The sequence below is a fragment of the Myiozetetes cayanensis genome, unplaced genomic scaffold (genome assembly GCF_022539395.1).
Source record: "Myiozetetes cayanensis isolate MyiCay16 unplaced genomic scaffold, myiCay2020 scf4, whole genome shotgun sequence".
In the NCBI taxonomy this organism is placed as follows: domain Eukaryota; kingdom Metazoa; phylum Chordata; class Aves; order Passeriformes; family Tyrannidae; genus Myiozetetes; species Myiozetetes cayanensis.
The window spans coordinates 24,914,599-24,929,229 of NW_026087631.1; the positions used below are offsets into that span (position 1 = coordinate 24,914,599).

At 38.3% G+C, this 14,631-nt stretch overlaps 1 protein-coding gene across 1 annotated transcript in view; it reads right to left on the reverse strand.

Annotated features, from left to right (window-relative positions):
• Positions 1-2,227: 2,227 nt before the first annotated feature.
• ST8SIA4 (ST8 alpha-N-acetyl-neuraminide alpha-2,8-sialyltransferase 4) overlaps positions 2,228-14,631 on the reverse strand; it is a 57,170-nt gene continuing 44,766 nt past the window's right edge. The window contains exon 5 of the mRNA XM_050328444.1: positions 2,228-7,035. Within this exon, the coding sequence (XP_050184401.1) occupies positions 6,753-7,035 (283 nt within the window). The 3' untranslated portion in view covers positions 2,228-6,752. The remainder of the gene's footprint in view (positions 7,036-14,631) is intronic.

Genomic DNA, 14,631 nt, shown 5'->3' on the forward strand with positions numbered 1-14,631 from the left:
GTGCAATAATTTGTTATGAACACAATTACTGCTCATCAATTATATCTTTATATTTTTGCTGTAGTAAGCAATCAAAGATTGCACTTTTCCAATAAAAGTGGATGGCAATTTTAAATAACCTAATTAATATTACAGAGTTATAAGCAAAATTCAGCAAAATCTGACATCTTTTATGTTTGTGTCATGAAAAAGAACACAGCTCAGCAAAATATTGACTGTCATAGAATTTTCAAAGACACACAAGCTCCAATAGTGTGTGAAGACAGAAACTGCAAATATAGATTAAAAATATCAAATTCATTTTAGAAAAGATTGGGGATGTTTTCTAGTTTCTATAACCAGAGTGGAGTCATGTATTTGCTCTTGCATCATGGCTGGTAAAGGTTAAGAAACCTATTATTGATAAAATCATGATACCGCTGGATATAAATGTATTTAAATAGGCTTTAAATATACTATACAGTATTTGCAGAATTAGGTATGATTTCTAAATTCTTTCAAGCAACTTTTAGGAGCACCCAGAAGTGAAGCTGAGCACGTGCCCCTGTGACACACAGACACACACACAGAGAGGAGACCAACACACCTGGACACTCACGCTGGCACCAAGCAGGCTCTGCCTCTGCAATCACCCCATGGAGGACTCCCAACCACTGGGGCAGACAGCCCAGCTCCCTCCTCCTCCTGGGCTGGCAGGCAGAAGTCCCCAGTGTGCGACTCATGGGACACTCTCCCGGTCCCCCTGGGCACACCAGCACAGACCCTTTCCCCACCTGAGACCCTGCCCCGATGCAGGGTCCCTGACTCGAAGTTTGCTGCTTATGACACACACACATTCCAAGCATACTGGGTTTGGAGTGGGAGGAACACAAACACTGTCCCCCCAGCAACTGGCACCACACACACAGGCTGTGACCCGTGGTCCTGCTGCAGCCACCTGTGCTGAGCCCCTGACTCCCTCACTTATGCTGGTGCTGCCCAGCAGCTGCCTTTGGGAGCACCCAGCATTCCCCTCCCATGACAGGACGTTAAAGACTGCCACTTGTTCCAGCTGCTGGCACTGAATCATAAGGTTGGAAAAGACACTTAAGATCACTGAGAACAACTGTTAAACCAGCACTGCCAAGTCCACCACTGAACCATTTCTGTCAGCATCACATCCACAAGTATTTTAAATATCTCAAAGGATGGTGACTCCATCCCTTCCCTAGGCAGGCTGTTCCAATGCCTACCTACCTTTTCAATGAAAAAATTTTCCCTAATATCCAATGCCCCAATATCCGAATATCCCCTGGCACTACCTAAATCCATTTCATCTCATCCTGTCTCTTGTTATTGGGAAAGGAGACCAAACCCACCCTGCAACCACTTCCTTTCAGGTAGCTGTAGAGAGTGACTGAGAGCTCCACCAATCGAGTCCAGCAGCCAACACCACAAGCCAGGGGCATCCACATCCCTCATCTGACTCCAGCAGCTGGCACCCACTATCTGAGTCCTTGCAGCGTGCACATGCATGGGACAGTGAGATCACACGGAAGAGGAGTTAGGAGAAGATTTAAGGGAGAGTTAGGACAGACTGCAGCAATCAAGCCTCAGGACTCTGCCAGACAAGCATATTGACCTGCCACGGTTTACACACGACCTGCCCCTTTTCTGCCTGTTCCTCTTCTCTTCCTCCCCTGTACTTTGCCCCATCACTTTGCAAAGTGCCACTGCCTTCCCTCCCTCCAACATTCCAGACCCCCAATCTGCATCCTTATCAGTCACAAAGTCCTGTTTGCCCCCAGTTTCTTGGTAGATGTTCAGTGTGACTGATGAGGTTGGCTTCTTGTCCTTGTCTCCATTATGATTTGCCTGTCAGGTTTGGGTCTCCACATACATTGTTTCCTCCTTTTCCTTAGTATCCCATTTGACAAGGTTCTTGACCAGAAAATCTTACTGGAATAAAAAATCCTACATTGCACATACCCTTACCAGTTTGTGTGAGTGATCAGTTTTGGTTCTTTTCTCTGCCTCCCTTATCATTGGTCAGACAGTTTGTGTCTTTCTGTTCATGTTTATGGCTTCCTCCTTTTCTTAATATCCCGTTTTGTGTTCAGAAAGTCCTTGATCAGACACCTTAAAAGAGCAGACACTCTCCTTCCACATAACCTTACAAATAGCACATGATTGAAAAAATTAACCAAAACTGTGTTACAAAGGAATATGGAACAGAATATAGCAGAAAAAAATGAAAAACTTCTTTATTTTACAGTTATACAAATAAAAAAACAATCCCCATAGCCGTACTTGAAATAATATTAACAGTGTCAAACATGACAATTCTGACAGAATACATATCAATATTTTAAACCACATAAATTGTATTACATACACTCAGTAGCAATAGTACTGTGCAGGAATGAAGCTCTCTGTAAACGCTCTTCCTTTATTTTATCTACATTTATAATAATTGTGCTTTTCCCTACACAAAGTAACAGTGCTCTTAAAAATAAATAGTGTGCAATTTCAGAGTTATATCCTGAAATATGCTAATCTAGATCCCCATCTAAATCCTGGACATGTTTCTCCCAGGAAAATCACTGCAAAAAGTGCTAAACACTTTGCTAGACCAAACACTAAAAAAAGTACTGAACCCATGCCTGATTTTCTTCAAATTGCAGTCAATTAGAGAAAAGGTACCGACCTCAAGCACATGTTGCTTATATCGTTTAACAACAGAATGATACAGTCTTTATTACACACCAGTCGCTGTAAACCAGCCAAGATTTGAAAGGTTCAGTAGATCTTATAACTGGAGAGTCTCTCAGAGCTGTGGGAGAGAACTGTCCCAAAGCTGAAAAGTTAACAATCAAACATTTATCTATTTTTTAATGAAATACAAAAGACTCTGTCACGGAAACATTAACATGTAGCTTAATAAACAATTTACATAAATTTATCTGAATGAAATCAAGTTGTTTAATGCAAAGCTACCATAAGATTTGGAAAAATATACAAGTTCTGATGCCTTGATGTAGCTCCCACTTCTTATTTCTAACATACATTTAGGAACTATAGCTAGCAATTGATATGGCTGATGAGAGGATAAATCTGAGGAATGCTCTGAACAAAACTGATTGGCATCTCTCAGTTGTTCCTCATCAGGGCAGCTATTACAATATTAGGGATGCTTCCTTTTATCTACTATGTTAGTTGTTGAATGCACATAAACAACAGAAATCACCCAAGGCAGCTATGGAGGCTTAAGCTGTTGACTGCTGAAGGACCACAAGGTGAAATCTGTTCCCCTTTGAAGTCTCTAAAGCTAAGCCTTTGCTGCTATGCTCTGGGTCACCTTTAGGGAAAAAGTCACACAGTGTAAGTCTGTGACCATTCAGGACCTGAGGTGCCTCAACAGGTGCCTTCTGCGCCAGGAGCCCCAGGAGGTACAAGAGAAAGGTAAGAAAGTGTGTCTGCAATGACTCCACTGCTACAGCTTCCCAGCAGGTTAAGTGCTACTAACCAAGGCCATGTAACCTAACAGGGAAAGTCCTGGGCATTCCCACCTCAGGTCACCCTAGACTAACCTGTAGTTGGTGATCCCAAACCACCTCAAACCAGACAATTTGTAGCACGACAAATGGCACACCAGGGAGCCTCCCCAGATTCTTTGGGCTCCACATGCAGTTCTTATGCAAGAACAGTAGGGTAAAATGAATCCTAGTATTTGTCAAAACCTGCAGTCAGAGACCACAACTGCTACTTGCCTCAGAGAATGGTCCAAAACCCACTACTCACTACATCACACCTCAGCTCAGGATAAAGTGAGACAAGAGGTGTGTTAGTGAGGTAGTGAGGAGTCCAATGGTTTTGGTAGGAAAGCACACCTTGGTGCCTATTTGAAGGGAAAGGGCTGAGGATGAGTATGGATGACAGTAGGGAGCCGTGAGACCATAGCTCACGGTGCCAAAAGTGTGCAGTACTGAAGGCGTAAAGCCTGCAGGAGATGAGGTTAACGCCCAGTTTTGAGAAGGTATAAGCAAACACTGTTGTCTTGGAAGTATATGCTACTGTCACGTCTTGTGCAACACCAACTCAGAGAAACTTAATGGTAAAAATCTGGACTCTATGGCTTGTGTACTAAAGTTAACTTCGATCACAGCGAATCAAATGTGAAGCTTGCAAACAAGCTCAGGCCAAATTTTTGTTTGTCTACTCACTTCTAAAGGCAAATTTTCTCACCACGCTTTCTAATTGTGTGTCATTCTTTTCATTTCTTCCATTACATAAATAAGTTTTTTTTAATGCCATAGGAATTAAGAGTGTCCCCACCCACATTGCTGTCAGAAACATAATCAATTGGCATATTCAAACTTTCCCTGAGGTGAACAGAATCACCTGTCAGTTAATACATAGTCTACTTGAACCTGCTTTTTGTTGATGGCCTGACACTACAGAGAAGACATTCCCAGAAGAGAAGATAAATCTAAGCAGATGTTTCTCTGAGCCTTTGAGAGATTGCCAACTGTGAATTCTTTATTTAATAGAAATTTTGTCGATGTATATGAAATATATTTTAGAAAATTAAAAGCAGCAAAACCCTAACAACAAGAACATGAATATGTCCACCTTTCATCAAAAAAATAATCTTGTCTTGAAACGTAAGTGTACACAGTGAACAAGTAGCACCCTGTGGCTTATCAACAACAAATTACACACATTCCTCTGTGTATGGCTGTTTAGTTCCTCGTAATGCCTTGGTTTCAGTGAGTTTCATGTTAGGACAACATCCAACACATTAGCATATGGCTAAAGTAAACTGTCCTGGGTAGGAGAGCCTGGTGAATAAGGAAAGATGCTACTGTTTCTTAGACATAGCAGAACTGACTTTCTATTCCCCACAATTTTTGGCAAAACTGTCTGCCAGGCAGTGATTTAGCTACCAAATTTGCATAATCCCAGATCTCCAGTCATGCATGATAAAATACATGTGAATTTAAGAGGAGAAAATGAGTAATAAATGATATTTTCAGCAAGTATTTGTGAGTATGGTGATACATATGAAATTGCTCAAGCTAATTCAAAATTCAGTATAATATCATATTTGGAGAGGAGGACCTAACATAGAGATGAAAGTATAACAAGAAAATACCCATACATTGTATCTGCATGCCTCCTCTTTAGCCAAGCATAACATGAAAGACATGGAACCATGGCGTTATCCATTTTATGTGCTCCTTTAGCACTAAGACATAGCATAGGCAGCCAGGTTTTGTTTCTTAGTGTATGTTGTACTGGTACTCCACCCTTTCCTACCCTCCTCTAATTTCTTGTTCTCTTTTTTTTTTCCTTTGAAATAAAAGGAAGTAAAAGTGAAGGAAGTGAAAGAACTCTTGGTTTTGTGGATAAACAACAATTATTAAAAAAAGACTGTGAGATAATGCAGCTCTGTGTTATTTCAGTCAATTACATATCAGAACATCAAGTGGATACAAAAGAGGTATATTAGATAAAGAGATCATCCAACAGCATTAGAAATTTAGGTTTTAAAAGAACTGTGTTATCTGCAGTTCTTTTATTTTCCATTTAATTGGCTAGGTGTTTTTTTTCCTTTAGATTTTTTCCCCTGTCACCTGAGTTTCTTTAGACTGTGTTTTCCTTTCTACTAGGAATAAAATTGTGTGTATTTACACATATCTATTTGAATGGATGAAATAACTTCTTTACTTCTGCAGATTTTTCTGAAGAATTCTATATGAGAAGTCATTAAAGAGGCTTTGCCTTCAGATGCTTAAAAATGTAAATAAGACTATGTTCCCTTGATCAGCAAAGAAACATAAGACTAAATCTAATTCTATGATCTACATAATTTCTTCAAGGTAAGGAAAAATGTGTATACGAGTAATCTTTGGCACCAAAAATAAGGGCACCTTCTTGTATGTCTTCAAATCTGTACACAAGAGAAAAATTCCTCTTTAAAAATGGATCAAAATGATCTCTGAGGGGTTCAGTGTAGTGAGTACTGATCGCAGTAGCTAGAAAAACACTTGGGATGTTAAGGGTTGTGTGACAGCCGGATACAACACAATAACACTAGATAAAATATTTGATGTTCCCCTCCACCCTCTCATGCCTATGAATCTTTTTTCCTTTAGACAATTCCCAACAGATATACTTCAGTTAATTATAACATCTTTAACATCCTTTAAAGGATCCAATACTTAAAAGCAAAAAAACCCCAACCAACAGCAATAAGAAAAACAGCAACAAAAGCTGAGTTTATAATACAAGATCAGAAACAGTTCTCTGACTGAAGGCATTTACTGATTTGTTTGATCTTCCAGACTTCACTTTCTCTACTCAGATCCACACGATCTTTTCTGCCAAAGCCTGGTTTATCTGCTCAAGAAAACAGTCCGTCCACTGGGTATTTCTTCTGTGGACTGTCTGACCATAGTTGTAAATCAGCAGGCTCTATTTTTCTTCTTCAATTCATGATGAATGTGTCACTGAATCCTGTAAACACTACTGAATATACATTCAAGCTTTGTTCTTAGTGAAAGTGGCACTTACTTGAACCCTTGCAGTCAAGATAGCTTAGTTACATAGCACTTTACAGGTATAATAGCTGGTTATGCACTTCTGATAAAATTCCTTTTTCCAATGGCTTTGTGGGTATTGAAACAAATCCCCACTCTGGTCCCATTGCCATTCCACAACATCTTTATGATGAAGTGTGTATTCTGTATTTATTGTACTTTGCATGTGCTTTATTGCTGTATGCATTTCCCTGTTGTTAATTTAAGTGCTCCTCTATTATGTAATACGTACAACGTTTTAAACTCTAATGGCATCCTATGAGGACTGGCATTAGAAAAGTACCGATATTTCAGGTCATCATAATAATGATATTTGACTGGTTTTCCACGTAAATCCTTTGGGAACGGCCAAAATCCATACAGATGAATTTCATCACAAAATCTGGTGGCAAGCGTATACATGAGGAGACCAGTGCTGGGTCGTTTAATGTGGACCTTGTTTGTCAGCCAATAGCTGCAAAGAAAGAAAAAGTATATCAAGAAACTATCGTACAACCTCACATGAATAAATCCTGTGAACTTATTTTATCTACTATGTGATGATTTTACACTATGAAAAGGCGAAAGTTTCATTCTTTTCTCTATACTGGGATTGTAAATGATGACACTGTCCTGGTGCACCTCTATTCCTCTTTGAAGAGGATAAGCAAGGTCTTATACAACATAGTGTTGAAGAAAAGCTGGCAAACTAAGGGTTTTAATTTCAGTTTTAATCCTAAACAGAAATCATGATGTCTGCAGACACTAGAAAGCTGTAATTAATCTTCTCAACCAGACCAGGGAATAGTCTCTTGCTATAAAATCCAATCCCTTGCAATAAGTATCCAATTCACCTGATCAAGTCAGCCCCACAATGAATATTTGATTGGCCTAGTGATTACTCTACAGATTGCTTGTCTAAGTAAAAAGCAAATGGAAATAATAAACATAACACTTGAGAATGTAACTTTCACAAGTGAATAGAAGGGAAATTTTAATTACTTGCTTGTGATGAAGCTTCCTGGTTGCTACCAGGAGTCTTCAAAAAAGCAAAATCTTACATTAATGGTTTTTAAAAGTCTTTGTTTTGCACTCAACAGGTCTGACTGAAGCTTCAGGACAGTTCTTCTGAGCCAGTAACAACACGTCTGGTTATGCGTTGAGAAGCACCACAATGTTTTCAAAGAGGAAAATGGGAAATTATCTGGATTCCATCATGTAGCTCACATGGGTACCTTCAAAATCTGCCACCAATACTGTTCTACATCCCTAACCTTCAAAAATAGAACCACATTAAAACAGTGTCAGCCTATTATTGGTAAAACACTTCTTCCAAGACGGATTCAATATAAAGTTTGTTTAGTATTTTATAGAAATAAAAAAGGTTATTTAGATTCTTAAACATGGTCATTCTGTTGGTTCAGACAAACAGCAGCCATGCACACAGTTGTACTGGTCAAACTGTGGGAATGTGCAATTCCAAGTAAGGGAGATAAGCATTACACAGTGTTACCACACAAATGTAAAATTATTGCAATGTGTCACTATACTCTTAGTTGTAGGCTGTGAGTGGCTTCTACCGTAGTCTAGGAAGGGGGTCAAGGTAGATAAACCTCATCAGACCAGAGTTAGCCTTGGCGTAAACAGGGTTACAATAGGTTGGAACTTCAAGTACAGAAACTTTAAGATGGATGTAAAAGACTTCAGTAATTCACCAAGAGGAACAAACCCTGCTCCCGCTCCCCCTCCACCCCAGGATGAGACAGGATAGCAAAACTATGTTTTTAATCAAAGCTTAAAGTGTCCTAAAAGCACCAGATAATGTGCAACAGTTAAATTAACCGTTCAATTGAAACTGGCCTTTTTAGTCTCATTGTTTGCCAAAACCACAGCCTTGAACCACAGATACCTATATATGTAAAAGCTAATTTTTATTTTTGAAAGCTAAAGGCCTCTGCAAGCAGACAGCAGTTCTAGACTGAGTGATTGCTTCTCCAAAGCGAAGATAGGGAATGACTCAGAATTTTGCTTGGCTGTAAGCAACAGGATGGTAAAAATCATATTTAAAGAACAAATGCAATTCGAAATGGTTAGGTGTACAAATGATAAATGTAACATTTGTCATTGTCTTCAAAAACACAAGTTTTCAGACATAAGATGCTAGGTAGTTTGCTTCTTATTCTGATAAACTGCAATACTGAAAAACAAGCTAAAGAAGAGACTAACTCTAGAAGATAAATGTTTACTTATAGGAAAGTTATTGAAGAAATCTGAACACTTTTAGCACTTCAAATCACAGAAACAGCAAAACAGATTAACAGTGAAAGCTAATGGCTGTAGATGCATTCACTAATGAGCAGTTCTGTACCTGTTTTCAGTTTCTGGGGTTTTATTATAACTTTAGTTTAAAGCCTAAAGATACTCTTCTGACTTATTTTTCTGGGATGAGGTAATTTTCTGTATAACTAAGATTACACTATGAAGGAAGTAATTTACCATGCAACCATGTGAGGCTCTCTCTTTTGACCAATTCCTCATTTTCCAGCTGGATAAAGAAATAAGATTAATTGAAAAAGGAGTAGGTGCATCTCACCATATTAGAAAATGGGCATCACTGTGACTATAACTGGAAGGCTGCAGTCACACAGTGCACCACTACAAGTGCTCTCTTGTTCTCTCGATATTTTGTGCTAAAACAACTCATTTGTGGGCCTGAAGGCTGAATTTATTGAAGATTTCCAAATTTACAAAATTGTGCCAGTGTCTAAACGCACTTCAATTCTATAATATTGGTGACTTGAAGCTGACTAGCTTGAAATCCAAGAGATCTTGCTTCAAATTTATTTTAAGTACATGGCTGATGGTAATGTAGTAGAAACACCGGCAAGGTGTTGTGACTTTCAGCTGAATAGTAAAAAGTTAAAAACAAACCTCCAGGAGGAAGGGAAAAACACAGTACCCCCAAACACATAAAAAAGCCCATGGAAGAATAGAGAGTATGTTGAACTATCTGCAATGAAAAGGAAGGTCAGATCAGTACTTAGACAGGTCCATGTATTGGATTTTTATAAAACTGGACTTTACAAATATCATGTTTGCAACAGGTAACTAAAGAAACCCACTCTGTAAGATTGAAGGTCACCCTGCTGACAGCAGGGGACTGCTAAAATTCTCTCTCTCATGAAAAGAAGGTATATTCAAACAAGTATTGGTTCTTCTAACAATGCCCTTCTGCTTCTACTCCTTTTTTTCTTTTTCTTTTTTTTTTAATATCATTCAGTCTATTTTCACCTCAGCTCCTCATCCCAAATCCAAGCATCCTGTACCTCCAAAACCTTTTACTTGCCTCAGACATATTAGGCCATGCCCACACATGTGAGACCTTCTCTTTCATCCAGCACAATATGGATCTCCCTTCTGCAATCTTTTCTTTACTGGACATACACACTTCAAATAGATTTCACATGATTTTAAAATCTGAACAGTGATCTCTTGCATGTTTCACTGTCTGTATGTTATGGACAAAAGGGAAGTAATCAAAGACAATGTTGGTATTTCTGTTAAGACTGGAGACAAGTACTGTCAATAATGGATATGCACCAGCATTATTTTAACACTTTCTGGTGCTTCAGAAATAATTTTTTCCCCTTCCCTTTTAAAGTTATTATCTTAATGAAGCCTAGCTCTTACATGCAGTTCCACACCATGTATAAAAGACTTAGATGTTTTAAATTTCTTTATGTAAAAATGTAATTTTTTGTGAAAGACTATTCTTTGTCTCTACCAATATAACACCAAAATCTATTAAAGCTATATAAAAAAAATTGATTTTAAATGGAGACATGGGTACCAAAACGAAACATCTCAGTAACAACGACTTCTACAAAAATCATGAGATCATTCCTATTGGAAGGAATGTCAGCAGATCTCTAGCCCAACTTCCTTCTCAGAGTAGTGTCCCTCAGACCCTGCTGGCTGGGCCTGTGCTCCAGCCCAACTACCTTTGCAGTTCCCAGTTCAACTTGCTTCAGTTGGACAATATCTTTCCTGCTTAGGGGGGCCCACAATAGGGTAAATTTCACCAGGTGTGGTGTAACAAGTGCAGAGTAGAAAGGGGGTAATCACTTTCCTTACTTGACCAGCTACAGTTCTGCCGATACAGCTCCAGATGTTTTGTCCCTTTGCTGACAAGGATCACTGATGGCTAGTGTTCTTGTTGCCTGCCAAGGCAAGTTTTTTCCAACAGAGCTGATTCCAGCCACTCAGACACCCACCACCTTTAAGTCTGCAAGGGCTACCCCCTCCCAGGTGCAGGATTCCACATTTGTCCTTGCTGAGTTTTCTCCTGTTAGATTCTGTGTCCTGCCCCATCATCCAGCTGGACTTTGACATCTAATTTTCCAGTCACCCAGACCGCAACATCCTAACTTGGATGCAAGAATATTGTGGGAAACAATGCCAAAAAACTTAATACCACTGAAACATATGACAATCTACTATACTGTTCTATGCACAAAAAAATGGGTACAATTTAACAAACAGAAAACGTAAATTGTGAAGCCTGTGAAAATTGGTAAAAACTCTTAAAGTGGTACTTGTTCAGAGATGCATGTGGAGATTAGCACTGGTAATTTCAGGTATTTGCATGCCAATTGCTATTCTCCCAGAGCTTTAAGAAGGTTTTCCCCTTCAAGTAAAGAAGGAGAAACTGTAAAAATTCTTTCTGTCATGAACATCAAGTCACATACTTGCTCTACCTCCATCAGAACCAATGGGATTACACTGGAAAGTAAGAATGCAAGAATTTGTTTCTGTTGATGTCTACAAATTCTCAGTCTACTTGAGCTTTGGATTTCTAAATATACATTTGAGTATTTTTTTTTTTGAAACATTTTTCTGTGTTTTCCAATCCTCACAAACATTAATCTTTTCTAAACTTCAGCTGACCATACACTATTTAACTCCACTTTCCATGAAAAAAATTTTAAATAAAGTGAAACCAAATGGAAAACAGAGTGTGAGCAGAATATAATAGAAAACATTCCTTCTTTGGTCAGCAGTAACCTTCTGGCAAAATGGTCATCCCCAACCACTGGTACAAGACCTGAATACTTGCAAACAACTCTTTGCCAACGGGCTCCAGATTTAGATTTACAGACCAGGTGTACTATACTCTGCTCTTAACCTTGTGTCAGCAGTAAAGGGGTATGTTTTGTAATGATCTGGAAAAAAAATAGGAACCACAAAGGGACGAAGCATTAGTGGAAAACTCCTTCCACAACTGAAAATAAGCAATTAAAGATGTAAAAGTATGCCTGATAAATATGAGATACATACATTTTTTACAGCCATAAGCACTGTTAAAAGATTGTTTTGTCACTAACACTTTGTCTTAGTGTTTACAGAATTTCAATATTCTGCCCTAAAAAAACACTGAACCTGCTTCTGCCAGATCAAAATATCACCTGTGGTTTAATACTCAGTCAAATGCACCCTAATTTCACCTGTATCTAGCTAGAAAACCTAACATTTAAGAAAATGGAATGTTCTACTATCAGCACGATTGCAGAAGAAATGTTACTTAAATAGCATGTTGCTACCCGATAATGACTTCCTGTAGTTATTGACAAAAATTAAATTCAAATAAAAAAATAAAACCCAGACATCTGCTTTAAAAATGGTTAACATTAAAATAATCTTCTGAGAAGACTCTAATGACAAATACATACAACAATTTATGGCAATCATCATACTCAATTGGATACTGGGGAATTCAAATTGTTACCTGGCTACTGGAATAGATGACTTCTGGCTAGATTAAAACATAAGATGTGCTCTCCTATTGCTGTACTCAAAGTGTCATCTCAGACAAGGAAAACCAGATATGATGGGCTACATTCAAATATCAGATAATTTAGTACACTCAACATCTTTCTTTGCCATATCTACAGATTCTGTAATATGTCTATCCATAAATAGATTAAGAATCTGGTTGTGTAGCTTTCAATGGATTTTTAACTCCTTTTTCTGGACAAGGAGAGAATCTGACAAAACATATATGTTATAACCCTGAATAGTGTCAAGATTATATAAATTTATATATATATATAAATATATTTATATAAATAAATATAGATATATTTATTTATAGTTTATTTATATTACATATAAAAGATTATATACCAAGCTCTGCTCCTTGACTGGAAAGTTGTTCTCTAAGTATATCCTCTCAGCACACTTACCTGTCACTCAAATTTTGTTCCTTTACAGCCATTACACAAAGCGAATATTTTCAAAAGAGCTTTCTGAGAAATATTAAGTAATATTTGAGAAGTTAAAATATTAGCATTAATAAGAAGGTAGGGGAAAAAAAGATTTTGAGAAAGAAGACAAAACTTTTCAATGTTATTCAAAAGCATTCGTGGAAGTGTGAGAAGCTAGAGGATATATACTCTCAATTACACTTACTCAAAAGATACTTTAGAAGATGTCAACACAGAGTAAAGCAACACAGGTTATCAGAAGAATACAATAACATAACATTTCTAAGGAATGGCAGAGTGAGGACTATATATGAAGGAGAAAGCCTTCAGAGCTAAGTAACAGGATATGTTTAATGGGAACAGTTCTCAACTTCTGTCCCACTTCTGCAATATTTCCAAACTATAGAATACTTTTATTTGAACCCACACTAGCTCCTTCTGTTTTCATCTAAACAAACAGAAATCTAGGTTTAGAAGGAGGTAACAGGAGGAATAAGTCTCTTTTAGTATTTGACAAAAGCATTCACCAAAAGGAAATGGCCTATGCTTCAATCCTTGACAAACCAATGGCAACAGTTTTTATGTTAAACCATCATTAATTTCAAAGCATAAGATAACCATGATGCTGTCCCTCGATCCTTCCTTCATAAACACAGACTTTCAAAACTGTCCACGTATTTTTATTTTTTTTTATTTTAAAGTAGAAGCATCCCAGCAGGACAGAAAGAAAGTATCCCTTTCCCCAGAAAAGCCCCCAGCAGATAGGAGGCACAGTATGACAGGAAACATGGGGCTTGATCTGCTCAGGTGGGGCGGAGGACAAGTTTAATACTGTGCAGGTGCTGTGTACCCTGTGCTGCAGTGCACAAGCAGAACGAGTGCCATCATCTCCCATCTGCTGAAGTAATTTCTGGAAGAAAACAGTAGTGCAACTGTGAGAAAACTGACAGGTAATGGGCACAGGGACTCCTACAGAGCACACCTACAAGACCAAGCTCTTCTCTCAAGGCCGTCCACACCTCTGCAAAGCTTTGCTAGCAATGAGGTGCCTGGCATCCTGCTCACTGCCATCATGACCAAGGCTTTCCAGAAGAGCTGGGCATTTCCTGACGAATAAAAGTTAAACTATATGACCAGAATTCCAAATTTTAGAAAAATTCTAGTTGTCTCCCTGAACACACATGGCTGTATGTAAAACAGCTTGTGCATAATGTACTTCAGCTGAGGCCAGATCATTGTCTTCACTCAGCCATTATTGGTAAATGCTCTTTTATTTTCACACTGTCAAGAGTACGCTGTATCTGTGAAATTGACTAATGCCCGTGTATCTGAAGGAATAGAAAGTCGTTCAAAACTAACTAAAATAAGGAGAGTGGTGACTCAGTCAAAAAGGAAAAAAATTCTAAAAGATGTTCCGAAAAATATTCAAAGAAATGTTAAGATTTTTACTAGAAACACCCTAATTGTTTAAGAAGTTTACGCTTTGCTTGGTTTGTCCAAGAAGTAGATAGTAAAGAACTGCAGAAGGGACTTCAAGCATCAAGCAAACCTTACAAAACAAAAAAGAAATTAAAATGAAAAAAAGTTTAAGCAACAAACAATATACCTTTATTACTATTCAAAACAACACAAGCAATTAATTCTATAAAGATCAATTAGTCCATGCCCCCCTGTCATGGGCATGGACATATTTCACTAGATCAGGTTGCTCAGAGCTCCATCCAACCTGACCTTGAGCATTTCCAGCCATGGGGCATCCGCAACTTCCCTGGGAAAACTGTTCCAGTGTCTCACTATTCTCATCATAA